This window comes from Myiozetetes cayanensis, unplaced genomic scaffold, assembly GCF_022539395.1.
Source record: "Myiozetetes cayanensis isolate MyiCay16 unplaced genomic scaffold, myiCay2020 scf2-11, whole genome shotgun sequence".
Classification (NCBI taxonomy): Eukaryota; Metazoa; Chordata; class Aves; order Passeriformes; family Tyrannidae; genus Myiozetetes; species Myiozetetes cayanensis.
In genome coordinates this window covers 3,613,048-3,640,596 of record NW_026087411.1, presented here as the reverse complement: position 1 = coordinate 3,640,596, position 27,549 = coordinate 3,613,048, and the positions used below count along the sequence as shown (strand labels likewise).

The 27,549-nt window shown below is 51.2% G+C and overlaps 2 protein-coding genes across 3 annotated transcripts; both read left to right on the top strand.

Moving 5' to 3' along the window:
- Positions 1 to 11: 11 nt before the first annotated feature.
- KLHDC3 (kelch domain containing 3) lies at positions 12 to 22,274 on the top strand. Of its 2 annotated transcripts, none has more exons than XM_050314715.1 (11): positions 12 to 192; positions 8,167 to 8,402; positions 10,680 to 10,856; positions 13,043 to 13,158; positions 14,528 to 14,599; positions 14,824 to 15,037; positions 15,318 to 15,404; positions 16,686 to 16,794; positions 20,916 to 20,989; positions 21,358 to 21,436; positions 21,650 to 22,274. In XM_050314715.1, the coding sequence occupies exons 2-11, from the start codon at positions 8,249 to 8,251 to the stop codon at positions 21,714 to 21,716; spliced, it is 1,149 nt and encodes a 382-aa protein (XP_050170672.1). In that variant the 5' UTR covers positions 12 to 192; positions 8,167 to 8,248; the 3' UTR covers positions 21,717 to 22,274. The 2 variants fall into 2 exon arrangements, with proteins under 2 accessions (XP_050170672.1, XP_050170671.1); XM_050314714.1 differs by lacking the exon at positions 12 to 192 and adding an exon at positions 412 to 575.
- A 116-nt stretch (positions 22,275 to 22,390) lies between these two features.
- NPAS4 (neuronal PAS domain protein 4) lies at positions 22,391 to 27,546 on the top strand. Its single transcript, XM_050314713.1, has 8 exons — positions 22,391 to 24,306; positions 24,855 to 25,021; positions 25,119 to 25,255; positions 25,430 to 25,535; positions 25,681 to 25,927; positions 26,201 to 26,310; positions 26,691 to 26,832; positions 26,903 to 27,546. The coding sequence occupies exons 1-8, from the start codon at positions 24,206 to 24,208 to the stop codon at positions 27,246 to 27,248; spliced, it is 1,356 nt and encodes a 451-aa protein (XP_050170670.1). The 5' UTR covers positions 22,391 to 24,205; the 3' UTR covers positions 27,249 to 27,546.
- Positions 27,547 to 27,549: the final 3 nt, after the last annotated feature.

The window sequence follows — 27,549 nt, the reverse complement described above, 5'->3', positions numbered from 1 at the left end:
GAGCAGCGCGAGGGAGCCGCCCCCGAGCGGGGCAGGGGGCCGGTACTCTCGGGAGGGCCTCTCGGGGCCGCGCCGCCCCGGCGGGGGAGGGCGCCCGCTGTCCCGGGCGGGGCCGCGCCGCACTACAAGTCCCAGGGACCGGCGGGCGTGGCCGTCGGAGCGGGGCTACCGCGGCGCCTTGTACGGGTACAGGTACGGGGCTGGGGCTGAGCGGCACCGGCGGCGGGGGGAGCCGGTGGGGCCGTGCGGGAGTTGGGGGCGGGTGAGGCCGGGAGGCGCCGCCAAGCCCCTCTGTGAGGGCCGAGGGCGCGGGGCCGCCGCCCTGCCCGGGTCCCCTCGGCCGGGCCCGCGGGCGGTGCGTGGGGGCGCGGGGCGGCCCCGAGGGGCTCGGGCGGGCGGGGACGGCCAACGGTGCTGGAGCGTATCCAGGGAAGGGCAGCGGAGCTGCTGAGCCGGCTAGAGAGTGAGTCTTGCGAGGAGCGGCTGAGGGAGCTTGGGGCGTTCAGCCTGGAGAAAAGGAGGCTCGGGGAGACCTTCTCAACCCGTACAACTCCCCGAAAGGAGGCTGTAACCAGGTGAGGGACGATCTCTTCTCCCAGGTAACAAGTGACGGGTCAAGAGGAAATGGCTCCAAGCTGCACCAAAGAAGGCTTAGATTGGATATTAAAAAAAAAAAAAATCTTAATTAGAAGGTGGTCAAGCATTGGAATAGGCTACCCGGGGACGTCGTTGAATCACCGTCTCTCGGCTTGTTCAAAAACCATGTAGATGTGGCACTTTCAGGACATGGCTTACTGGTGGGCTTGGCAAGTGTTGGCTTAATGGCTGTACTCAGTGATCTTGGCGGTTTTGTCCAACCTTAAAGGATTCTGTGACTCTATCCGTCCCTCTGCTCCCCTGGCATGTCAGGGAGGCTGCCCTTCTGCTTCCTGCCCTGGCGTGACCTCCTGCCATGCCTTCTCTCTCCATCCCTATGGGCTCATGTGGTTTCAGCCTGTTTACGCTCTCACTCGGTCTCGGCCGTGTTGGCAGGTGTGTGCCTGGTCCTCCCCGGCCCCATGCACCAGGCAAAGGGAAGGCTGGCACCTGTGAGCCCGCCACGTGTGTGTCCAAGCCCAGCAGAACACTGCCTGGGCATCTGTGGGCGGAACAGCAGGTGCAGAGGAGGAAACGAGTGCAGCCCTGCATAAGGCAAAAAAACACCGCGCTACCTGTTAGCTCAGCTTTCCTCAGCCTGCTCCTTCCCGAGGGCTGCGCTCGGCGTGGCAGAAACAGCTTGACAGGCTGAGACAAATTCCTGGGGGAGAGGGGTTCAAGCAATATCTCTGGTGTTTAGGCACGCTCCATAGAGAAGCAATGGTGGGTTTTGGGAGGCAAGGTGGAGAAGAGAAGTCAGCTCAGTAGGTGCAGCCTACCTGAGCTTTGGCCAAAAGTAAGTCAGCAGTGGGCAAAATATTTGGTCAGAAATAAGGAGGTGGTGAGGCTATTTGCAGGGAGGGACACTGGAATAAATTTCTGCCTGAGCAGCATGATCTGGGATTCCCGTGGCTAACATGAGCCTCCAGATCAGACTCGGTTAACGAGCTCAGGGGCTGTTCTAGCACCGTCTAGTTTACTGGTGCTGGAATTGCACTGTGACTGTCCAAGCTGCTGAATGTGCAAGCTTGCAGTTTCACACTGCCTTAGCATAAATAGTCAAAGCATCAGATAAATGTCAAGCACGAGTGAAGAAAGCGGGTTGTTCCCGTGCTATCTCTAACAGTATGTTGGATGTGCTTGAAATAGAACTGTCTATATGGACTGCTGTGAGCTGGCTGGGCTATTTTAAGTGTTACTAAACCTTGTGGCTGGTGGTGTCTTTTGGGAGACGGGACTGAGGCAGCCACACGGTAGGATTTGCTCTCTGGAGTGGCTTTGCAGGGTCAGTATGCTGCTCTGCTTGGGGTGCTGCTGTAATTCTGGGGGTACAGGATGAGTCCTTGAAAATCCACACCACCTTCTGCTGGGTTTCTCCCCCTTGCTATGGGAATTGACAGCAGCAAGGCTAATCTGAGTAGCTTTTAGAAATGGCTCTAGGTTTCTTTCTGTGTGCAAAGAAGTAGATCCATGCATATATGGTTTTGTTCTAAAATTATCACCTGGCTACTGTCTGTGGAGATGCTCAGTAGCTTTTTATCTTGAATGAAGTGTTTTCGTAGCAGATTGTAGGGATTGAAAATACAAAGTCTAAAGCCAATAGAATAAACAGGTGAGAAATCTGACTAAAAACTGGATTTTTTTTTTTTTTTTTTTTTTTTTTGTTAGATATTGTTTGTTTGTTTGGGGTTTTTTCCTATCTATGCCACTGTGCTCAAGTCACCACAACAGTTTTGAAGATAGTGAGAAATTACTGAGTGATTTTTCTGGTGATCTCAGGTTCTGGTGTGCCGTTCTGGTAGGCTCTTGTGAGGTGTAAGCTGGAGCAGTTGGGATGAAGGTTGTTTCAGTCATTAAGTGTATCTTCAGATACCAGCAAAGCCAGAGATTTAGGAATGTTGTCTATAGGTACTGTATTCAAAGGATGCAGGGCTGCCTTAAATCTGATTTTTCTCTTGCTTAGCAGTGAAGTGCTCCAGGTGAATTGCTGTGCTCCCTGTGCGGGAAGTCAGCACTGACAAGGAACAAGTGAGATGCCAAAGGACATCCATAGCCATTTTTTTGCTAAGAACTTCTGAGCTTCTACTTGTGCTCAGGTGCCAGCCTGACTGCAGCAACAGAGCTAATCTGAGGTTACCCCATGGCTGTTGTTGCACCACTTACTCTGGAAGTGTGTACGTGGGCTTGTGGTGCTGTGCACAGTCAGTCAAGGGCTCCAGGCATTTCTGTGGGACCAAAGCAGGTTATTTAGAGCGCTTTTTAATTTTAGCCTCCATGTGCTTTGTGGCAGAAGAACAACTCGTTGCTGGGCTCACTTAATTTCCATCATCAGGTACTTCAACAGTAGGTGAAGTGTATCCTGATTTTTTAGAAATGCTCTTCTTCCTGGCAGTTAATGACAGGACCTACCAGGGTTTCAAAATTTCTCTGCATTCTCTGTGCTTGACTCTATCTCTGGATAGGTTACAGCAGACCAGGGAAATGAGGAGCTGTGGAAATTGCATGATTGTTGCATGTATGACTGCAAAATCAAAGTAAGAGTTTTTAGAGAGGTGAAGTGAGGAGCTGATGTGCATCAGTGGAAGCAAGCAGTGGCTTGAACAGAAGCACCTGTGCCCTTCTGCAAAGGAGACCCTGAGTGTCTGTGTACGTTGCTTTTTCCAGTTGAGACTTGGGGAGCAGAGGCAATTGGAGCTGTCTCACCTAAGGTGAGCAAGTGTGTGTTGAGCTAGCAGAGCCTGTGGGAGTGCACTTTCCTGGGTTTTGTTTCACCTAGAAAATGAAAATTCTCTCACTGTATAAGAAACATGTGCTTGTTTTGATGGATCTTTTTGGTCTCTGTTTATGGTCATAGTTCCTGGGGGTGTTAGGGTGTGATTCCACCTGGTCGTGCTGAATCAGTCAAAGGAGATGCCTCATGCCTTCAACCAGCTTCTACTATGGGCAAAGATGAAGTGTGGTGGCTGCCCTAAAAGAGGTGCAGCTCTGAGGAGGAAAGAAGTGGCTCAGCAGGACTGAGAAAAGGGACATACGCTTAGCTCAGCGTCTGCACAAATCCATGTAGAAGGCAATCCTCCTCTTTCAATGCTGAATTCTGTGATTTAAATGATTCAGGCTTAATTCTTCTGTGGTGAGAAAGCCCTTCCTCTGATCCATGATGCATGTTAGTGTCGCTAACTGTGCCTTTGCTTTGTGGTGCAGTTTGAAAAAGCACTTGGTTTGCCTGAGGTGGGCCCGAACAAGCTCAAGAAGCGGGCCCTGGGGAACCTCATGAGGTTCAACAAGGCCAAGGGCAAGATGCTAAACCAGGGCAACCCCTGGTACTAGTACAGGCTGTGGGGTGAAGGAATTGAAAGCAGCTCTGAGAAGGACTTAGCAGAACTGTTGGATGGAAAGCCGGACATGACCCAGCAATGTGCACTCACAGCCCAGAAAGCCGATGGCACCCTGGGCTGCATCAAAAGCAGCATGTCCAGCAGGTTGAGGGGAGATGATTCTGCCCCTCTGCTCTGCTCTGGTGAGACCCCACCTGGAGTGCTGCACCCAGCTGTGGAGTCTTCAGTATAAGAAAGTACCTGTTGGAGCAGGTCCAGAGGAGGGCTGGGAAAATGATGAGAGGGCTGGAGCACCTCTCCCGTGAGGAAACACTGAGAGAGCTGGGGTTGTTCATCCTGGAGGAGAGAAGGCTCAAAGGTGACCTTTATGGTGGCCTTTCAGTAACTAAAAGGGGCTTATAGGAAAGCTGGAGAGGGACTTTTCACAAGGGCATGTAGTGATAGAAAAAGGAGGAATGGCTTTAAACTGAAAGAGGGCTTTAGATTAGATGTTAGGAAGAAATTCTGTACTGTGAGGGTGGTGAGGCACTGGAACAGGTTGCCCAAACAAGTTGTGAATGCCCTGACCCTGGAAGTGTTCAAGGCCAGGTTGGATAGGGCTCTGAGCAATCTGGTCTAGTGGAAGATATCCCTGCCCGTGGCAGTGGGGTTGGAACTGGATGATCTTTAGGGTCTCTTCCAACGCAAACCATTCTGTGATTCTGTGTGCTGCCTCCTGCAACCGGTGCTCTCCCAATTCTCTAATAAAATTTGCCACTGTCTTACCAATATTTCTGTGTTTTGCAGCCTACATCCCTGTTATTGGTGTCCTAGATGAGAAATCACCGGATGTACTTTGCATAATCTAATGTTATACAAATGGGGGAAGTCAGTTTTGCTGTTTTCCTCTTTCCCTGGCTGTGTCCTATGTGATCTTTAAAGAAATCTAATGCACAGCTTAATGTCAAGTGTATTAGTACCTCCTATTAAGAAGTCTTCATAGGAATGAGGTTGAAAAGTGGTGTGTTTATGTCATCACTTATATCCTATAAATTATCATTGGAAATCAAAACTTGAAATGGAACTTAACAGTGTGCATGGCTGTAGGACAGAAAACTTTTTCTCAAAATATGTGTTTAACTCATATTTGCAGACAGTGCTCAGAGGGGACTAGCAGGAGGAAAACTGGCTTTGGGACAGAAGACTGGTCTAACGAAACAATTCCAAAAAAGGCAGGATAGGAGAGTCTGGAGCTGGGTGCAGAAAGCAAGGGTAGGAGTGTGGGAGGGCATCCTCAGAAGACAGGGCTGTGCAGAGAGGAGGTGGGGGGAGGACCTGTGCGTGGTTGGAAAGGGGTGAACAACAGTTTCAGGGTAGTGTGGCTCGTGGCAGAAGAGGAAGATGGGAGTCTGGATTGATATTTTTATTACAGTGTAGAGGAGAGCAGTTGGGTTTGGAAAAACCGTGGCAGCTTGTTAAATCCTGTGTTTTCCCATGCCTTTTAATACATCGCTGTAAAGATCGCTTCGCACTTGTGGTCATTCTCTTTTCATGAAGTGTTCAAGTGAGTGTTTGCATGCTGTGGCTCTGAGGAGGTGCTGCAGGAGGCTGTGCTGGCAGAGCTCTGTGTTTGCTCTGAAGGGTATCCCCAGCCTAAGCCAAGGCAAAGCACAACCGACTTCAACCCCATTGCCCTTGCCACCCCCTGGACCTGCCTGTCACCTGGGAAGGGCTTATCTTGGGAAAAACGTTCTCAGTAGTTGTAGGAAACAATGTTTCAACATTATTGCTATAACCTCAGCATCTTTCCTGCAGTGCCACAGGCCGGGCCTGGAGCTGTTTCTCAGTGGCCCATCTTGGGATGTGCTGCCTTCTGATCTGAGTGACGAAACTATTGGGGCAGGGTAGCTGGCTCCTGTGGCAGTGACAGGACCAGCATCCTGCTCTGGCAGCAGTGAGCTCCTTTCACCTGGCTTGAGTGAATTCCCAAGGGCGAGGAAGAGTTTTCTCAGCCCTTCTGACAAAAAAGGCAGGGGGCTTGGTATGATGTGTGCCTGCCATGCCAGGCAGCTGTGCTTCTCCACACAAGGAACCAAGCAGAGAACTTAGAAGTAAGATTCATCTTCTTGGTCCTCCTGGATCAGGCTCAGTCTGAAGGGCGTTGAAAACACTGATGCTGGTGATAAAGTCCACTTAAGCTCCTTTACAGAATCACTTAACCAAGAAGAGATTTTGAGGAAAACATTGGTTAGATTTTTCAGGAATAACTTTTGATTGAGGCAGAAAACAGATTTAGAAATGCGAGGCCTTCAAAAAAAGCTTGAAAGGTTACTTTGGTGGGCTCCATGGAAACTTGTCTATTCTGTAGCTTTGCAGAGGGCTTGTACAAGTGTGCTGCCTGGCTTAAAAAAAGGTAGTAACTTGAGAAATAAAACCCAAACCTGCTAGATCTGAAATCGAAGCATGGCTTGTAGGAGACAAGGGCTGTTCTGGGCCCTTCTGGAGCACCTCTGCTGGAGAAAAGCTTGATGTGACTTCCTAGGTTATTAACTGCAATTTAGGTTAGGGTAGGTGCTGCAGGAGGAAGTGGGTTTGCAGGAGGGACTCCGGGGTCTGCACTCATCTGTTACAGGAAGGCTTCAGGATGCTCTCTGTTGGGCTTTGCACATGTCCTTTTGTTGTAAAATTTTCAGGTACAGAACATGCTCTGGTTGCCAGTCTCTATTTTGAAAACAATTTGACAAAGAAATAACTTTAAAAAGAAGCTACTCAATTTTTTATGAGATCTGGGAGTTCTGGAATGAGGTGACTGATTACTGGATGATTTTGAACTGTCTGTAGAATGAGTGGATGAAGCTGGAAGCCTGAGCTCTGTCTGCCCCATGCCAGGAGCTCCCTGTTGATGGCATCTCTGACTCTTTATATGGGTGTGGATAAAATGGGAGCGTGTGGGTGGGCCAGGCACTGTGGTGGTCAGGCTATTGATGGGCCTGGTTGTGAGCAGCGGTTACACTTGACTGAAGGGCTGGGGGCATTGCCCCCTCTTCTTGCCCTCCAGTTACTTCAGAAACTTGAAAGAGGAGGAAAGTTCTCCTTGTGAAAACTCACTACTTTCCAAAAAGAAAAGGGACAGAGTGTAGCAATTTTATGTATGTGTAGGAATTTAGTCCTTGTTCAGAAGCATCCCCAGATTTCTTTGGATTCTACAAATGCAAAAACTGGGTGTGGGGTGAGAGTGTGCTGACTGCATCTTTCAATAACCTAGAACCAAGAAATAAAAAAAAGACAATTTTTTTAATGCTGTTTGAAACACTGACATATCTTCTATTGGCTGTTTTTCAGTTGGGAGAAAACTGTTAAAAATCAAACTGCCCTGCTTTTTCAGAAGCACCCAGGTGGAACTCTGCTCTAGATTCCAAGATCTAAAGGAGAATCTCTGCAAGAATGAACTGTGGTGACTTCTCTAAGATATGATCTAAGCCATCTGTTTGAGGAATGAAGCATATCAGTTGTTTAACAGAGATATGATGTTAGAGAATTTTCATAGTTATGCCTCGACTTGCTGTGGGAGAAAAAGGCCTTTTCTGAGCATTAACAAAGAGCTTTCCACCTAGATTAGGGGGCTTCTGCTCTCTCGTGTCTAATTAGATTGGACCGTAGGACTCAAGTCAGCGAGGCCAAATGTTGGTGTTGTTGCCCACCCCCATAATGGGAAGTTGGTTGCTTTATGTGGGGGTGATTCTTTGAAGGTTTTTTGTTGGATGTTTTGTTTTAATATTTTCCCCTGTTGTTTCTCACAGCTGATCCAAAGAGCATGCTCTCTTCTCTCTGGCTTTGTTCCTTTCACCTTCACAGCTGGCTCTTGCTGTGTGTTTTCATTCATGCAGACAAATGGTTCTGATGTGTACGTGATGTGTGCGTGACCAGGGCGCGGCCAGGCGCGCCGCACTTGGCTGCCTTCGCCAAAGGTGTTTGGCTTGGGTTGCCTCTACAGCCGCCCTGAGGGTTTTTTGTATGTGAGGGCATCTCTGCCTGCTCTTCTGAGCCTTGCTCAGTTATGATACCTGCCCTGTATCCTGTTCCCAAGGTGAGAGTAAAACTATCTCCAGTTGGGATGCAGGTGAATGAGGATACAGCAATGTAACCTTTGTACTGGATTCAAGAAAGACAGGAAGACTTGCGAGACGGATCACGTTATTTTAGCATTCTCTCTCAGAGCCAGGTGACATCGTGGTGGCCCAGGAAGCATGTGGCTGTGGCACTGGGGGCCCTGAAGACCATTTGGCTTGCAGGGAGGAATGCTACGGTGGGCAGTGCACTTGGAAGGTGGGCCACGGAGGGTGAACCACGCAGCCGTGGCTGTCGGACACAAGGTCTATTCCTTTGGCGGATATTGTTCTGGAGAAGACTATGAGACCCTGCGGCAGATTGACGTCCACGTTTTTAATGCAGGTAAATGCGTCCTTGTGGTGTGCAAAGGAGTTAGCTTGCTGGGCTTATTATTAGTTTTTCTTGCCTGGCGCTGCCTAACTGTAATATGCTGTCTGACTGTAACTTCCAAAAAAATTATCAGAGTAGATGGGAGCCTCTTTCCTTGTGCAGCCTTGTATTTTCAACTTCAGGGGCAGGGCACAGATGTGTTGTAGTTCAGCAGACTGCTGGGGTAAGGACGCATTAGAAGTAGCCACATAGCCACTTTTTGTCATTGTGCTCTGTGAATGCTATCTTAGCCAGGTGCAAAGAGGTGATATGTAGCTGGTACAGGTTCCCCCTCCAGGTCCATGCTCAGCTGCCCGTAGTGTGGAAGGAGTAGAGTGGGAGCCAGTGCACTCAGTTAAGATTCCAGGTTTAGGCTCCTGAGCTGTTTCCCTGTGAGGGCACGTGACAACTGCTGCCAACATGATGGAGTCCATAGGGGCGTGTGGCTGGGATGGAGACCTTCCCGTTTTGGAAGCAGCTATCATGCAGATTCACAACATAGCTTAGAAAAGCATCTGGAACTAGAGCTGTTTGTGTAGGGTAGCCAGTACCTGTCATGAGGCTGAGTTGGAGTCATGGCTGTGCTGGCAGAGGCTGTATTTGTTGATTCAGTGCTTTTTGAACTGAAAAGGTTACCAAGTTGGTCCATGAAATCTTTCCCTGTAATTAGGCAGGTGGTTAAAAAACTGCAGGGGTTCTTGGATGGATCTGGCTAAACAGAGCCAAGAACAGAGAACCAATGACCAGTTTTGCAGACTGAACAGGATGCTGAATGCTCTGCTAACACCCATGTGGCATGTAGATAAAGGTAGTTTACCTGTAAGATGCAATGAATTCACTTCTTTAAGACTGTGTACAGCAGGGATAAAGGCATTGGTTACACAGAGCTGCCAAGGTGACCTGCTCACAGTGTAGAGGGAAGTGTAGCTCAGGATCCTGTAAACAAAAACATTCTTCTCTGTCCAGAGAGACTGCTCTCTCACACTCAACACAGCTGAATGTTGCATCTTGTAGAACGTGCCAGTAGAGCACCATTCTTATGGGGAAGCATAATTACTGTGCCCAAAGGAATGCTCTTGCATTGGCTTCCCTTCTTACCACTCCCAAATATTAAAGTGTCCTGATGCTGCAGCCACCACGTGGGAGGTGGCAGTGGCTCCCAAGCCCTTGCTCAGTTAGCATTGACAGGTTTCAGTGCTAAAGCCAAAATACCAGATCTTGAATAATCTCTTTCAGTCTTCCGAAGATGAAGACTATGTTGTAGATAGGGAGCATCCGGTCTAGCTTGACTTTAGCATTGGCTGTGCTTCCTCTGTGCCCTTTCTGCCTGTGTGGTAAATGCTTACCTTTTAAGAGGGCTGACCTTTTCCCTTTCCCTGTATTAGTATTTCAGATGAACTGTAGTTTTCTGCTATATTTTATGTTAGCTCCACATAGAAAACAAACCTAGAGGCTGTTACATGAGATAGAATGTTTGGTGCTCTTATGTAATGGCCATGTAACACTTGCTGTTATTCCTGCACTGTCATTAAGCCCTGTAAATACCTGTTCAGCAGTAGCCAGAGCAGTCAACACGACACACAGGCTGCCAGGAAGGAGAACCTGTAATCACAAGGAACTCCTATTTAATAACACAAGGTTACTAGGGAGAACTTGGGTATAGATAGGCAAGAAGGTAGAATATAGTATGATAGGAGACAGACAGCCATCTCATCTATAGCTTGAGAAACAAAACAAAAGCAAACAAACCCTGTTCCTGCAAAGCTGCTGTTTTGCTTTACTTAAACTGAGCTTCTGCAAGTCCAAGTGGTGCCTTCAGGTAAGTTCCCTTGCATGTTACTACAGTGAATTATTCCTGTGCTGCTCATTCTTCCAGCTTTGAGTCTCCTCAACAACGTCACTAGCTTGGAGCATTGTCTGCATTCATTGTCATCTCTGCACTTTTTCCTTTCCCTATTTTTCTGTGTGTGCTGTGTATCTTCACTCACAGTCTAGGATGAGCCAGAGCCTTTTCAGTGAATTGCTGCAGAACAGAGCCCATCTCTATACAGACTCCTCTGCTCCTCCAGAGGACCTCCTTCTGTATTTCCTAATTAGCTACTACTTAGGGTCAGACACAGCTTTCTCTTGTTTACTTGACTGCTTCTGCACCTTGTCATGGGGGAAAAAAGCTCCATGCAGGATGGGTTGTGACCTGTGAGCAATGTAGCAGGCTTAGCATTTGACATGGGCTCAAACTTGTGTTTTCAGTGTCTCTACGCTGGATCAAGTTGCCTCCAGTGTGGACAAACAGCCGAGACCACGTGAGGGAGGTGCCCTACATGAGGTATGGGCACTCAGCAGTGCTCATCGATGACACCGTCTACATATGGGGTGGTCGCAACGACACAGAAGGAGCCTGCAATGTGCTCTATGCTTTTGATGTCAGTAAGTTTCAGCTTCTCACTCTTCATTGTCTTAACTGTTCTTGATCAGACCTTCTCTCTGCCACACCACACTGCTCCTCAGCTTGTTTTCCTGTCCCTCAGTGACAGTTTGGGGGAAATGGTGTCACAGGCTGTTTCAGCAGATTTAGAAGGGGAGCAGCGTGGCCATTGTGTCTGCATACTTGAATCTTTGTAAAAGCCTTTGAACAGAGGTTACTGATCTTGTCTAATAGTCAAAATGGTTTTAATTTTCCTATCACCTTTGTGTGCACTTCTGAGAGTAACTACGACTGAAACGTTCTCTCTGTGTGATTTATTATTCCTTAACTGTGGCAAAGGTTACAGCAAGAAGCAGCTAGAGCTCTTGAGGATTGCAGTTCCTCTCCAGTGTGGTCCTTCTTTGTGAAAGCATGAAGGAGAGTAAGGAATAAAGCACAGGAGTAGTTGAGGGACAGAATAGCAAAATAAGGGAAGGCATGACTCAAGTTAGAGAAACCTGAAAAATAAACTCCTTGAACCTTCTGGTTGGCTTCTCCGTAGTGTTGCTGGAGCATCTTTGAAGAAAAGGCACCATCAGAAACTGGGTGAACACAAGTATCAGGAAAGGAAGAGAGTATATCTGGATTCTGGAGGCAAGTCCATCTAAACAGTGACCAGTAACTGTCTTCCTGGACTTGGAAGGAAACCGCTTGCTCTGGTGCTTGGTCATGGGCTCTCTTCTTTACTAGGAAATATCTTAGAGCTTGGGGCACAGGGTTTCCTTCTTCTCCTGACTCATGCAGCTCAGAAGCCATCAGCAAACCTCTGCCTACACAGAGGCATTGTAGTGGGAGCTGCCTGGTCTCCCTGCCAACTCCTGCACTTTAGCATTATGTGAAAATTAACAGGCCAGACTTCAGTCCTAGTCCAAACCCTCTGCAGCTGTCTGTACACACTGAGCCCTGCCGTTCCTGGAAAGCAAGACTGGCAGTCACAGTGCCATGTCTGCAGTGTAAGTTCCACTGAAAAGTTGTATCAGGCTGGATAAAGTCCTGTTTGAGTGCAGTTTTGTCCCTCAGGTGCTCAGCACAAGTTGAGGTCTTTTCCATCTCTAATTTGACATATTGCACTTGGATGAGCTGTTGCTGTTATCGTATAACTGGGCTTGGAAGCGGCTCCATGAAGGAAAGGAACTTGATAGCCACTGGACCTTTCTCAGTAGAGGCTGCCCAGGGGTTCTGTTGACCTTGCAAGACCGTATGTGTAGTTCCAAATGGAGTATAGGTGGATAGCTGTGTCTGCAGGCCAAGTTCAGAGAAGTTATCCTCATGAAGAATGTTGCTTTGGATTCAGTGTTATGACTTCCTGAAATAAGCACTGCTTTTGACAGCTCACAGCAGTTAGGGAGGGTGGGAGGAATGTCTCCTGCTGCCTTGAGGCTTATCTGTGTCTCTCAGGGCTCTTGGAGCAGGTGCCTGTTTGCGCTTGGCAGTGAGTCGCTGGCTTAGCTCCAAATTGCCCTGGCATGGAGAACAGCTCCGGGTGGATTTAAAGTCATGCCCTAAATCGAGCCAACCCTTGGAGTATGCAGGCTAAAGGACTGAATCTGGTCGGTGTAGGCTGACAAGGAGCACTGTGAAGGGTGGAAAGTGAGGAAGTCTCCCCTTGAAGAGGGGATGAGAATGTAACAAGTGGAGCAGACAAGATAGGGAGAGCTGCACTGCAGAGGTAGGGATGTGCACGGCAATTTGTGGCTAACTGCCTGCATTTGAGAGCTATTTTTCTTGAGTCAGTTAGTCAGCATCTCCATGCCATGAGGGCAGTTGAGCCACTTAGCATTATTGCTTCATTGTAATTGAAACTGTAAATGCAGAGCTGGTAAGTGACTCACAAGTATGCTTTGCGAGAGATTCAGTAGAAATAATGGTGCTCAAGTATGCTGTACTACTCACACTTAAAATGCGAGCTCTTTACCAGCTCTGGCAGTCAGTGGCCATGCCCAGAGGCTGAGGCCTCTGTCACTGTGCCCCTCTGTGGAGACTCAGGCAGGTAGCCTTGCCTGAAGAAGCTTGCAGCCTCTCTAGCAGAGCAGGTGCTTTGTGAGAAAGAGAGAAGGATCTCTGTCTTAGAAATTAAGAGCAGTAGTAAAGAACTATCCCATCCCAACACCTGCTGTGTGTTTTTTCTCAGCCTCTTGTTTTGTTTCAGACACGCACAAGTGGTTTACGCCAAAGGTGTCTGGAATGGTCCCAGGAGCAAGAGATGGGCACTCAGCTTGTGTCCTGGCAAAGAGCATGTTTATCTTTGGAGGCTATGAACAGCTGGTGAGTAGTCTCTGTAACTGTTAATTGGTGAGCCCTTGGGAAAAGAGGGTGTTGATACCCAGGACACTGGTAGAGGCAGGATATGGGGGCGTATTTGTATTCATAGTCGCTTTCATCTTGTAACTTAGCAAAGTCATGGCATTAATACCCAGGTTATGCTCATTGTTTTGTGGAGAAGATGGTTAGAAAAGCAAGCCTAAAAAAAAGGTGATTCTTTTTTCCCCCATAACACGTATTTACCATAAAGAGGTAACAATATAAATATTTTTTTATATCGTTTTTTCTGGCTCATTTCTCAGATAAATTTTGATAGATAAATACACATAATTTTTAATAAATATATACTGATGTACATTTATTTCAATTTTTCTGGCTGAAAAATGAGACAGAAAAATAACTTTCCAGTGTCTGGGGTGTTGCTGTGAGGTTTTGTCCTAGTCTGCTGCATGTTCCCTGTAGTCCGTACCTGCTCTGACATCTTGTTGATCTCCTCCAGCAAACACCTGGTTGCCCTCCCATTAAACATACCCTGAGTCAGTCATCCTGCAGTAGCTGTTAGTGTGTCTAATGATCTTTTGAGCAAATCCTTATCTTCTGATCTTAAGAAATGGGAAAATATCATTTCAGCCTATCACCAGGCTCCAGAGAAGCTGTGCAAAGTCACATCTGCTTATCTGGAAGTAAGCTGGGGCTCTGTTACAGCAGTCTCTGGGTTATTCACCCTTTACTGAGGACAATGGCATACCAAATCCATGATCTTGATTACAGCAGCAGGAGCAGTTCAAATGCAGTTTGTTTTTAACTAAGACCAAATAAGCATCTGACTGTCTTGCTGCTCTCTCCCCTCCCTGGAAGAGCAGGAGTCCACACTGTTTGTGTGAGTGCAATCTCTTCCAGGCAGCTAGCTGCAGATGGGTCTTATGGGACCTCAGAACCCAGAGTATATTTGTTCCTGTATGTTTAGCTTCCCAGAAGTAATCTTAGCTTCTGCCTCTCATTGGGTGGCCTTACCAGAGCCAATTTGCCTGTCCTGTTAGTGCCTTTTTCTTCTGTTGCTTACATGGAGAGGAGGCAGGTTTCTGCTGTGAATGTATTGTGTGCAGGACAGTCTTTGGGGGAGGAACTGATCACCAAATAAATGGGAAAGCTGCAGGAAGAGACGGGACAACTTTGAGAATAAATGGGCTTTGCCTTCCTCTTGTTAAGTGATAAGTATACTGCCTGACATTTTGGAGCAAGTACTTTGTTTCTTAGGAGGTACTGACTTCAAAGACAATGTCCCAGGTCTGTAGGACAGCATCCTTCCTGGGGCCAGATGTGATCAGACTTCTCAGTCCCTTTGTGACCAGGCTGCTCTGCTGTCTTTCAGGCTGACTGCTTTTCAAACGATATCCATAAATTGGACACCACAAATATGATGTGGACTTTAATCTCTGCCAAGGTCAGTGTCTGCTTTTCACTGTGGTTTGTGGAGGAAGTCTTGCATCTGCTATTCTCTGGGGTAGCTGCCCACACTTGTCTCACAGCCTCTGTCTGATGTGGCAGGGATCTGCAGGATGGGAATTCTCCAGGAGAAGGCAGCCACCCAACTTCCCCATCAAGATGTGTCATATCCCTGAGTAATCTGCATTCTTTCTCTTGTTCTGTTTTACTCTGTCCCTTCAGGGTACTCCAGCTCGCTGGAGAGACTTCCATTCAGCTACAATCATTGGAACAAAGATGTACGTATTTGGTGGCAGAGCTGATCGTTTTGGGCCATTTCACTCCAACAATGAGATCTACTGTAACCGCATCAAAGTATTTGATACAGAAACAAACTCCTGGCTGGACTCCCCTCCCACTCCCGTGCTGCCTGAAGGCCGGCGGAGCCATTCAGCATGTGAGTGTGGGTCTGCTGAGGGTGGAGGATGGTGAAAGGAAATTTCTACCTGCCTCAGAAGGACTGTCTGGTCTGTTGGGTGGAGATGTGGGTTAGCAAGGGGTGCACAAAGCCCAGTTTCTGTAGAAGGCTGCTGCCCCCTGAAAAGCCGTGCACATAACCCTGCACGTGAAAGTGGTGTAAGCGAAGGTGAACAACCCAGCACCACTTTGCTTTGTGTTTGATGTTGGGCCAGAGACCTGCTGAGTGACATGCTGATGCCTATGCTTATTCCCTACAGTCAGCTACAACGGGGAGCTATATGTATTTGGTGGCTACAATGCACGCCTGAACAGGCACTTCCACGACCTCTGGAAATTCAATCCAGGTATTCATGCTTTTAACTTGTTGCAGTGATAGTGCTCCAGGCCCTTAGGCGTGTGAGTGCTCAGAGGAGCTTACTCTCCAAAGAGTACTGCTTGAGGGTCTCTTCTGATACCACTGATGGGAACTGGCTACTGTGCTTGGGACCCCTGTTCCTCCTCAGGGTGTTTTCAAATCTCAGTTGGAAAGTTAAAGAAAGACTTTATTGCTGAAAGACACCGTTCATTGGAAAACTTCATCTTATTCTTAAATGTGCAGAAGAATTGGCAGAAGAGAAAATAGGACAAAGCAGTGGGGTTAGAGGAGGGAGAGAGTTGGGGAAACCATTCAACTTGAGCTCCAGGATCATCATACCACACTCTCTTGGTACCAGGTCAAACTGTACTGCAGAAGGGGTGTTCTTCAGCTGGTACCCTGAATATCAGTCAACTGTGAGCTATTTTGGGGTCCTCAGGCACTTTTTGCAGTCCCTACTGATTTTGTTTGCTAATTGCTTTGCATAGTAAAGTTAACTGAGAGCAGGCAACCTGCTGCTCCCCAAACTGATCAGTGAGCTAGTGTCAGAGCTCCTGAAGGCTTCAGTGCTGCGTTAGTCAACCCCCAGCATCCTTGCCACAGAAAGCAGCAAAGGCAAAGGCTGCTGTCTCCACATGATTCGGTTCTCCACTCCCTCCTCCATCAGCCGAGCTGTCCCAGCAGCCTACCCTCTGCCCAGACGCTCAGTGATCGCAGGCTGCCGGCAGATGGAGCTCGTTCCTGGATGTCCCTCCGGATCCGGACCGCAGCAGGGTGCTGGGGAAGGGAGGCTGCCTATCTGCTGCTGCATCTCACCCCTGTGCAGCTCCCTGTGACGTCTGACCCGCTGCTGTGGCAGCCCGTGGGTCCTGGCGCTCAGGCTTTGTGACTGAAAGGCCTCGATGGGGCTTTGAGCAACCTTATCTAGTGTGAGGTGTCCCTGCCCATGGCAGGGGAGTTGTAATGAGATGATCTTTAAGGTCCTTTTCAACCCAGACCATTCTATGACATGACCTGAGAGTACTGTCTCAGCAGGCAGAACTTCAGGACTGTGTCTGGCATTTAAATGACACTTCAGTAACAACCTCATAGAAGTGCATCTTTTTGCCACTGGTGAAGAGGTCAAGGGGAAAAGGTGGCTACTGGCTAGTTGCTGTGTGTGGAGAAGTAGGCCTCTGGTTTTGCTGTGATGTTTAAATCCATAACCTGCTCATACATGGGCTTGGTCAGGCTCTCATGACAAGGTGGTGCACTCTTTTCTTCCGATTAGTTTCTCTTTCTTGGAGGAAGATTGAACCCAAGGGGAAAGGCCCATGTCCTCGACGCCGGCAGTGCTGCTGCAGAGTGGGGGACAAAATCATTCTGTTTGGAGGCACCAGGTGAGTTGTGTGGCGAGGCTGTGCGAGAGGCTTTGCCATTTCCTTCAGCACAGTGTCCCTCCACGCTCTGCCCCATGCAGAGTCAGATGGACTTCAGAGTTACATGGCAACTGTCCATTATCTGACAAGTGAAAGCAATCATGTACATCAGGGCTCCTCTGGAAAAAAGCCATGGAGGAGACTGAAGGTGTCATGTAGCTTGTAAAGCACCCGATGACAAGCCATCTGGTACGTGCAGAGACAGAAGTGTGTAACGTGCTGTTCCAGAGGGGTTGTGCAGTCACGCTTTCTGTGAAAAAGGTAGTGGGGATGAGGGAGGAGGTCCTGCCATCAGAAGGACACGTCTTAGCCTGGTATGCTGTAGCAGACCTCATGCTGATTATCCTTGCCTATGTGGTGCCCTGATTCGCCCACCAGAGTTTCTTTCTTCCACTGGCAAGTGTGGGTTCTGCTAAGCTCCAGTGGGATGTTGGCTCAGCTGGGAGCTATTTGAGGAGCCTATACACATGACAAGACAACGTTCCTTCTTGTGCCATTGTTCCTTAGCAACACTTCCATTCACAAGAGGAACCTGGTGTTATGAATTTAGCTGTCAAACACTGGGAGTGATACTGCCAGGGTGCAAGACAGCTGGATGTAGCCAAGAGCCTTAGCAGCTGCTAAAAGAAAGGAAGTGGCCCATCACCAGGACACACTCTATGCTCTCTAGAATGACAAATTGCAGCTCCAGAGCACAGGCCTGTTTCCCAGTATCCACCTTGCAGAGGCAGTTTAAGTGCTTTCAACCCTCTGCATGGTTTGGAAACCTTTAGAGCTTTCTCTGGGATTCTGGCAGCAGCTTTTTGAGAATGGTTCTGAAGATTGGGGCAGAGAACCAGGCAGAGCAGGTTCTGCTGGTGGCCTGACCATACCAGTGTGTGATAGGGTGAAGGGCCTTCAGTTTCCAGGAGTGCTGGAGATGTGTGCTTAGTTGTAGGATGTCCAAGTGGCTGTGAGGGAGTGCTTAGTACAGGTGAGGTATGCAGAGGTGCTGAGTTTATCCAGTGTCTTCAAGTGATACTGGTCCTGCTTGGTACAGCAGAAGGCTTGGTAGGGCTTTACGGTAGTTTTGGATGGACCCAGATGCTGCAGTGTATGTAGACTTGTGTTACAGCAGCAGCTGATGTTAAGCCTTGGCACTCCTAGGAAATGCAAGCAAACCACAGAAAATTTGACACCAGCTTTTTGGACTTTGGTCCACCCTTGCCAGGCAATTCAGCAGTGCCTTTTCTTCTCCATTGAATCACTTCAGAATTGAACTTGTTTCTTAATTCAGGCTCAACACCAATACAGGCATGTTCATCAGCACTAGTGAGGGGTACGAAGAGCTGCAGGCAGCCAGGGATGCAGCCTGCTTGAACTGGAGGGAGGGTCTTGCAAGCTTGGGAAGTGGGAGATGGGGGTGGGGACCGTGCTGGCTTCCTGTAACAGTTATCAGGTGTATTCTGAAGCTGCCTGGCAAGATAAGAAGTTTTCCAGGAAGTCATTGTAATGGAGAACTCCCAGTGGTCTGCCTCCTGACCTGTGCTCCTCTGGCTGGGAAGGGGGAGGGGGATCACACAGTGCAGGAGATCCATCAGGATTCCTTAGAGGATGAGCCGGCAGGCTCAGCTTTCTAGGTGTCAGTGCTGGGGGTTGGGCAGGCAAAACTCCTTTGTGTCCTGCCTGCTCTTAAAAGGATTCACATGTCCTGTAGACTGTTGAAGAGGCAATCTGCAGGTTGCCTGCTCCTATGGCATCCAAATGCTTTGCTTCTTTTGTAGTCCTGCCCAGAGCCTCATCTTTTTGTCCCAGCTGTGATCTCTCGCTGTGGCCAGGAGCAATCCATCACTTGTGTCCTGTTTAAGTGACCAGGAAGCTCAGTGTTCCCGTTAGCTGTGGCACAGTTGTGGCCCTGGTCTGGTTTCCTCCCAAACCCACCAGCACTTTGGCATGCAGAGACCATCCACAAGGGAGAAGGAATGCTATAAAGCAGAGTTTTGCTGAACAGATGAAACAGCTGGACAGATGAGAGATGCCAATCCAGATTTGGCTTGAGACTGTGTTTTCCCTGACAAAGCTTAGAAATGCCTGGCTCTGGTGAGGGAGTAGGGGCTCTTGCTGAGTGCTTTAGTGCAGGGCACGTTTTTTTGCAGCTGGAACAAACTGTTTGGCTGGGAACTGGCTGACAAAGGCATGCCCTGCACCCTGGGAGTTGATGACTCCTGGTCTTGAACTCCAGGCTTGCCTTCTGGTGATTAAAACCACAGATGTGGTGCCTGCTGGCTTTCCTTTGATAGATAAGGGATGGTCTAGGGTTTCCTGTGACGTGGATGTGAGATTAGATTGTGATGTAGTAAGCACACAGGGGTGGAATTAAAGGGGCTCTTGCCTGTATCCGGGCAGATGGGTCCCATCAGCAACAGGTCCTCTCAGACAGCAGGGAGCTGTGTGCTGCAGTTTGGCCTGGGGTTATGGGAACCTGGGGAGGCAGGTACTGCCTCATGTCCTTTGAGAAGTGAAGTTTAGTGGGTCACAGATAGGTGGGGAAACAGATGGCACTGGGGCAAGAAGTCACTGCATGAGGTCATTCCTAGCTAAGCAGTGAGGGGCACCCTAAATTGGTCCACTGCAAACCAAAGCAGGACTTAAATGACCTTTCTTTTCTTTCAAATTCTCCAAACAACCATCAGCCAAGGGAATGCTTTCCCCTGGTCCAGGCACTCCTGTTCCAGCACAGTCAGTCTCTCTGTGCTACGGGATGTCCAGTTTTTTCTCAGGTGCTTTGGCTATTCCATCAAGACCACAGAAGCAGGAAACTATAAGTGAGACTGTCTGTTCCCTAGAAATGTCTGAAGTCAGAGTTCCTCATTAGCATTCCAGGACCAGCATCAGATGAGAGTATCAGCAAATTGGAATTGGTTTAAAATGACTGCTGCACTGCTCAGTGCTCAGTTACAGACTTCTGAAATGCAGGTAACCCTGCTGGGTCTCCAACTTCTCTCTCCTGCCTCATTAGGGATACCAGCACAGCTTTTTGGTCTTTGTAGTTTGCCATTGTGTGGTGTCAGATTCTTCCTAGATCAAATGCCTGTCCCATGTGATGTTTTCCCAAATCCTTGTGCTCCCCGTTGCTTCCCATGCCTTCCCTTGGCTGTGAGGCGAAGCTGGCCGGAGGTCTCTAAAAAGCACAGTGTGGGCTGTGTCATGCTGCCCCATGTGGTGTTTGGGACCAGGTGGGGATGAGCTGATCCTGCCTGCTTGGGAAGTTTGATCTGTATGTGTGTCCTAACATGTTACTAAGGCAGCCTTCCATGATACAGCATAGGTGAGAAGCTGGTTAGTCTCCAGCACTGAACTGATTCTCCAGGTGATGCCAGCCTGTCTGGCCCTGGCAGCTGTGGAGCAGCCCATGGGGCTTGTTTATCTCCTAAGGAGCAGGACAGATGCTTGTGCAAGCATGCATGCCTGCCTTCAGGAGCTGCTGTGACATCCTTCTCCAGCCTGCTCAGAGTCATTCTCAGCCTTGTCCTGGGGATCTGCTTTGTCTCTCTGAGTGGAGCTCTTTGGAGGGTTGGATCCACTGAAATTGCTGAGCAAATAAAGCCTTGAAATGCTTCAGTTATGGAGGCAGCCGTGAGGCTGGGTGCCACATTTCCAGGGAAAGCCCCAGGGTTGCTCACGTGTTGGAGGGCAGTTTGGGAGGTACCTGGAGGAGAGTGAAACCAGTTAGAGGTTGGTCAGTGTACAAGAAGGGAAAAGAATTGTCCCCTGCAGGGTGGGACCTGTGTTTGGAGGTGCAGCAAAGTAACAGAGGCAGGTGAGGTGAGGTTCACAGCTGGAATCATTATGGTCATCTTTGACAAGGAGGTGGGTCCCCCATCCCCCGCTTGCAGGGAGGTGGTGTGTGTTTCTGCTCCCTGGCTGTGTGTAGCTCTGCCTGCTCTGCGAGGAACTGTGAAAGTGATGACTTGGAGTGCTGCTGGGAGCATCAGAGGGGCAGGAGGGATGAGACTTGCTCAGCCGTTGGGGAGCCCAAGGGACTGTAACTGGTGTAAAAAAAATGTTGGCACTGATTGACACACTGTGCTTGGTTTCTGCAGCCCATCTCCAGAGGAGGGAATGGGTGATGAATTCGACCTGATGGATCACTCAGATCTCTACATCCTCGACTTCAGTACGTGAGCACGCCCTGCCCAGTCTGCACCTCTTGCCACAAAGTGCCCTGTGAGCAGGCCCTGCTGTGAAGCACCATACTGTGCCCTGCATGTATCCCAGAGCCAAACAGCTGTCTCTGACAAGTGTACATGGATTAAAGGCAGACCAGCCAGAGGTGCAGCTGTGTTACATGCACTCCTGCACACAGACTTCTTGTGGCAGCGTAGAAAACTGCTCTAGACAGCCCTTGGTTTGCATTCTGCCTTGTCCCTGAGAGCAATGGCCAGGGTGCTCTGCCCTGTTTCCTGTAGCATTGATTGCATGATGCTGGCCCCCCCCAGGGTGTCCAGATGAGGACTGCTGTGGCTGACTGTGCTCTTCCCACAGGTCCCAGTCTAAAGACGCTGTGTAAGCTAGCAGTGATTCAGTACAGCCTGGACCAGTCCTGCCTTCCCCATGACATCAGGTATGGTGTGCCTTGCTGGGAGGTCACTTTGTGGGTGATCCCTGTCCTCAGGGTGCTCCAGCCCTGGCTGAGGTCTGCCAGGGGCCTTCCTTGTGCGGCTTTGGGGCAGGCTGGGTTGGAGATTACAGCTGAGGCTGACGTGAAGCAAAGCTGCTCCAGCCCTGGGCACTGTGTCTATGCTTTCTCTTAGTGTGTCCCTTTGGTGTGTTACAGATGGGAGCTCTCGGCCATGACAACAAACAGCACCATCAGTCGCCCCATCGTCTCCAACCAGGGCTGACGCCGACTTGTCCCTCTACCACCCTGCCCTCGCCCCTCCACACGTTGACCTCTTGCTCCACTGCCTGCATGAATTTTTAACCCTTTCAAGCAAGGAAGGTGTGAGCTCAGTTTGTCTTGCCCTAGCCAGGCCTCCCTCTGCCCTCATCATGCTTTGGGCAGCACGAGCGTACAGGCAGAGCTGGCCACTGGGGAAAAAAAACTGGCTGGCCCCAGCAGCACAGCTGTGACCCCTCTCCTTGCTGATGGCTCCAGCATCTTCCTTCCCTTTGCCTGTGGAACTGCAGCTGTGCTGTATGGTCCCCGGCCACTTTCCAAGGACCTGAATCAACTCTTACCACCAGCCCTGGCCTTGGGGTTGACCTCAGGCTATGAACTGTTCCTGCATTGCCTCAAGAGAGCAGGAACCTCTACACCTGCTCCTGCCAGTGCTGACCAACTTCCTGGCACTGGATGGCAGGCCCCAAAGTCGGGGCTTGGGCCCAGCTGGACTCTCTGCCCAGATCCCATTGTAAAACAGCAATCGGGGGCAGTTTTATAAATTCTGAGGCAGACACGGTTTCTGCTGCTATGTGTGTCCTAGCAGGTGAACTGGGGGAAGAGGGTGTGAGAGAGGAGACTGGACCAGGTGCTTTTCCCCAAAGCTGCAGGCCACTCATGGCTTGTGGCAGCAGCAGGCTGTGGCTGGTGTGAGCCCTGGCTGGAGTGGCAGAAAGGAAGGTGGGCCCTCCACAGCAGCACTGCCCTGGTGTACCTGCCTCCTGCCCAGGGCTGTGCTGCCTTGCCAAGAGGACAGGGAGGAAAGTGGTGTGTGTCTCCTGGGCTGTGCTGCCTCAGAAAGGTGATACCCTATAGCTTCCTGCTTCAAGGCTGAAGATGGAGTGGTGTCTGGGACAGTCCTCCCGGGTGGCACAGAGCACTGTGCTCAAGCCCCTTTCTGTGGATGTGGGTTGTCTTATGTGAAGAGGAGCTCCCATGGCAACTGTAGTGAGGCTAAATGCAGGGACAGCATTAGCCTAGGGAAGCACTCGGGGTGTTTCCTGGGATGTTTTCCAGGGCAGCTGAGATGACTGCAGCTGCATGCCAGGAATGGGTGGCAGAGGGCCCAGGCTGTCTGCCCTGCCCAGAAGGCTGGCACATAACCAGGGTCAAGTGCTGCTCATCCAGCACCACAAGGTTGTCTGGGTGCCTGGGCTTCTTGACCTGCAGGGGTGGCCAATGCGGGCACCATGGAGCAGTCTGGAGTGGCACGAGAGTGGTGAAAAACCCTCTGGCAGGAGAACAGAAGGCACTTCAATTGTGACAAGAGCTTGTTCTTCACGCACTGGCGGCACCTCACCGTGGTGGGTGATTAGCATCAGTGGCAGGGCTGGGGCCTGGAGGGAGACAGGTGTGGTGACAGTTCTCAGAGAGAACAGCCCCGGCCTCAGCTCCTCCTTTGTGGTCCTTGGCACCTGCAGGTTACTTGTGAGGGCTGGGTGGACATCTACCCTCTGTTGTCCAGCAGCTCTAACTCCTCAAATCAACTGCCTCAGCCACAGGCTCTCTCTCAAGCTGTGAAATGAAATAGTGGGGGTTTTGCCATGGCATTCCCTGCCCCCCCAGCATGAAGCTTGCAGGATGCCAGGCACCAGGAAACACCCACAGACCACACACACTCCCTAGGCTGGGTAGTGTGGTGCTGAGCAGAGGTTCCCCAATATGCTCTCAATTCTGTCCATGAATGGCTGTCACTGGGACTTCTCTGGGAAGAATCACAATCTCTACACCATCAAGTGGAGACAACAGGCCCTAGAAATGCTCAGCACCCCATGTCAGTTGCTTCTAGGAAGGCAAACCTTTGGTGGGGTAAAGGCCTCTCTAGGAAGAAAAGAATGGGGTCACCAACACCCCAATCTCCTTCAAGGGTTCTCTTGGGTTCAGGGGTGCTGTGGCCCTGAGTCCCTCTGCCACGACCCTGCTGCAGGCCTGAGCATGGGAATTTCTCATCATCTTGGTCCAGATGTCTTCAGTGCATTTTCTTGGCTTATCAGCTCGTTCTCGAAGCGCTCAGCTCACTTACAAATGATGCTGGAGAGCAGCTGCCAGGCAGACAGGTTAGATACAGAACCTTCTGCTGGGTTGGCAGCAGCTATGGGCTAGGAGCTGGGCAGATGTGTGCCATGCAGGGGGATCCCTGCTGTCTTTGTCACTGCCCCCTCCTGAGTGGCAGGTTTGCTTTAAAGACCCTGGCTTCCTTTTATTACTTCCCCTCTTAGATTGCAGCCAGCTGCAAGGCTATTTTTAGCAGCCCACCTTCTAAAAATAGCCCTGAGCTGTTTGGAGTTGCGTCACAAGAGGTAACTCTCTCCACGAGTGGCTTGGCCTCTGCACTCCAGGAGGATACAAAAGGAGGCCGGGAGCAGAGGGGTCAGCAGGTTCAGCCGCAGCCAGAGGAGAAGGAGGCAGCGGTTCAGGCCTGCCAGCTTCAGGCATCCCAGCACCAGCGGTATGACCATCTTCTGCAGCCACTGCCACCAGCCCCTGCAGGCAGAGATGAGCTGCCTGCCCAGGAGGGGCAAGCAGGCGCCCAGGGCCTCGAGGCCATTCAGGTGAGCTCCTCCCCACCTCCCACTTTCAGGGCTGTGATGGCCTCCGAGAGAGCCCTGGATCAGCTGGCGTAGGTCCTGATGGCCCTTGCGAGAGGCTCACACCAGCCTGAGACAGTGGGGCTGGCGCATGGGGAGGAGATGCAGGAGCTGGCGAGGCAGAGGAATTTTAGGTCGTTCCAGAGGGAAGGCATATCTGGTGGACTGGGGTGCACGTTCTGGCACTGGATGCAATTTCCATCCTTGTGGGGTTTGGTGGGGAGGTTGTGTCACGTGGTCGTTGTCGAACCTGGTCCGCAGCAGGAGAGGCACCAGCCACACCAGCAGCATGTCCCCCTGGGTAGCCTCGAGCACCTCTGCCTGCACCCACTGCACCAAAACAGCAGCTCAACCGAAACTCAAGGTTTGCTGTCCTAGAGGCAGCAGCTGGCATGAGTGCTGAGCATCTCCACTCTATATCCTTGGGCTCACAATTCTCCCCATAGCAACAGGCAGGGAATGCTGTCCCTTTCCCTCCCTGGACACACCTCCCCAGATGGCTGGCTTTGCAGGTCAACCAAGAGTGCCTCCAAGGCTCGCCGGGACCAGATCAACGCGGAGCTGCAGGCATTGCGTTCCCTGCTGCCCATCTCCATGCGGGAGAAGGAGCGGCTCTCCTACCTCCACACCATGGCCCTGGTGTGCCTCCGGCTGCGGGGGGCTCAGCTGTTCCCTCCAGGTACCCATGGCACTGCTGTACCCCATACTATCTTACATCTGTGTGGGGCATTGCTCCTGTTCCATCAAGACAGCATTTCACCCTGATCCCCATGCAGGCTCAGCTCCTCCTGCGGGACCAGCCCTCGGCACAGAGCTACTCTCGCTGCTCCCAGGGTTTCTGCTTGTGCTCTTGGCCAGTGGAAAGCTGGTCTACATCTCGGAGAACGTGGCTCAAGTGCTGGGCCTTTCCGTGGTAAGGCTTGCTCACTAGGCATTTGCAGTCACTGTCCTGGTGCCTTTATTGTGTGCACAGCACGCTGCCCGAGCAGATGCTGGGCTGTGGCTCCCGTGGTCTGTGTGCCCATGGTGCCAGCCAAGGCTCACCAAAACAGGAACAGTCCTTGAGGGAAGCCCCCTCCTTTGTCAGGTGGAGCTGCTCGCCCAAGGTGACACGGTCTTTGACATCCTGGATGGGCAAGCATGTGAGGATGTGTACAAGAAGCTCCTCCTCGCCCAGGAGGAGCCTGGCAGGGGTAAGAGAGGCGTCAGCTGGCATCTTGCAGATGTTGCTACCTTGCTCTGGCCCTCAGTGGCTGTGATCAGAGATCCAGGGCCAGCCCTGCTGGGAGCAGAGCAGGGGAGTCCCTGACCCACTCAGAATCGTTTGTTTCCCTGCAGAAGTCACTTTTGTCAGTGAGATGTGCACGTCCAAGGCCTTCCGGCTGAAGCACGGGGGGAATCGGGTCGTAACAGTGTGTGGACGCTTTGTGGCCCTGAGCTGGCCACCCTCCCCCTCCACCACAGCCTTCCTGGCACTCTGCACACCGGTCATGCAGTCGCCTGCAGATGGCGAAGTTGGTTCCCAGGATGACATATTCCAGAGCACCCACATCCTAGACATGACGTTTATTGATGTCACGGAGAGGTGAGGTGTTCCTGCTTGCACCAGAGCCCCAGTTGTACATCTCGGGCAGCAAGAATCATTTCCCTTCACCAAGCCTTTGTATGGGATGCAGGCTAGATACTGTGTGAGCACCGAGACTCTCACAGACACTATCCCAGCCCTTTTCTCTCCTTTACAACTTGTTTCTGTACCTCTGTTGTTTTGCTCTCCCCTCCATCATGCAGCAGCTGCTCCTTGCTGACAGGGTGCGGACCCTGTATGGCACTCAGTCCCCACTCCCCTTGCCTCCCCCAGTGTCACCTACCACCTTGGCTACCGCAAGGAGGAGCTGGTCGGTCAGTCCTGGTACAGCCTCCTGCACCCTGAGGATGTTGATCTGGCAGCTGCTCAGCACAGGGCCGTGGGTGAGTGTTGGGCCCGGGAACGCGTGTACGGTCCTCTGGCTACATAGTCTGACTATGCCTGAAACATATCTATCCAGGACAGCAGACACAAATCGAACTCAGTCCTGCCCACTGAGACTCCCTGCTCCCAAAGGATGAGGCAGGGAATTGGTCACACCCTGTCACAAGCTTGAGTGCACAGAAGAGGGACCAGCCCCCTTGAGCTCCAGCTCTTTCGGGGGGCAGGACTTCTACGGGCCTGGCTCCTCTCTGCGTGGCTTCTGTGGCGCTGGGGCCAGAGCAGGGACCGCCCGCAGACCTCATCGGGCAGCCTGGGGGGTGTCCAGGCGGGCTGCCGCCGGCTCGGGCCGCCGCCTAACGCAGTCGCTTCTTGCCCGCAGCGCTCCGGGCCGGCGCCGGGCCCGCCTCGGGGGCCGCGGTGCTACGGGTGCTGCGCCGGGACCGCGCCTGGGCCTGGCTGCGAGTGTGGGCGAGGCGGGACGGCGGGGGCCGCTGCATCTCCTGCACCTGCACCTGCCTCAGGTGAGGGGGGCTCCGGGGGGTGGCGGGGGCCGCTGCTTCACCTGCCGCCCCTGACCGCCTGTCCCCGCAGGGAGGAGGAGGCGGCCCACCTGCGCTCCCGGCAGCCCCGCACCGCCGCCCCGGCGGGCTCGGAGCTCGGCCGCCTGGCCGCGCAGCTCCGCGCCCTGGCCGACAGCCTCTCGCCGCCCGCCGCTGCCCCCCCGCCCGCGCCACGGCCCCCGCCCCTTCCCGAGGAAGGCGATGCCGATGCCTGTCTAGGGAACTCTCTACTGGACCCTTCCCACTTCCTCCCCTCTCCTTTTAACTGGGGAGCGGTGAGAAAATTGGATGCAACGTTCCAAGCGTGCCCTCACAGAGACACTGACATCCCTTGGTGTGCTGACTGTACCTCTCCTAACGCAGGCTACTGTGTGTAAGCCCATCTCCATTCAGAGAGTTTCTGCTCAGAGCTTCAGCTGACGCAGCTGAAGGCGATGGCACATGCTCATTTTACACAGCTGGTGCTCGTGTTATAAACTTTGGCCAGGCCGTGGTACAATCCAGCATCGAGATGACTCAGTTCGGCAGCGCAGAGGGATCTCGATCGCGCACTTTACCATTTACTGGCGAATCAGCTGGGTATCACCAGAGCGCATACGTGACCCGTTCCTCGCAAAGGAACGATTTTTTTTTTTCGCTTAAAAAGGACGCCAATAAACCCTCTCCCCCACGTGACTC

Excerpts from the sequence above, each read along its gene's own strand:
- NPAS4 (XM_050314713.1), top strand. The coding sequence starts at position 24,206 with ATGACCATCTTCTGCAGCCACTGCCACCAGCCCCTGCAGGCAGAGATG. Across the intron at positions 25,022-25,118 it reads GGCTCAGCTGTTCCCTCCAG|GCTCAGCTCCTCCTGCGGGA; the intron begins GTACCCATGGCA and ends ATCCCCATGCAG. Across the intron at positions 26,833-26,902 it reads TGCACCTGCACCTGCCTCAG|GGAGGAGGAGGCGGCCCACC; the intron begins GTGAGGGGGGCT and ends CTGTCCCCGCAG.
- KLHDC3 (XM_050314715.1), top strand. The coding sequence starts at position 8,249 with ATGCTACGGTGGGCAGTGCACTTGGAAGGTGGGCCACGGAGGGTGAAC. Across the intron at positions 10,857-13,042 it reads GCTCTATGCTTTTGATGTCA|ACACGCACAAGTGGTTTACG; the intron begins GTAAGTTTCAGC and ends GTTTTGTTTCAG. Across the intron at positions 15,038-15,317 it reads CCGGCGGAGCCATTCAGCAT|TCAGCTACAACGGGGAGCTA; the intron begins GTGAGTGTGGGT and ends TATTCCCTACAG.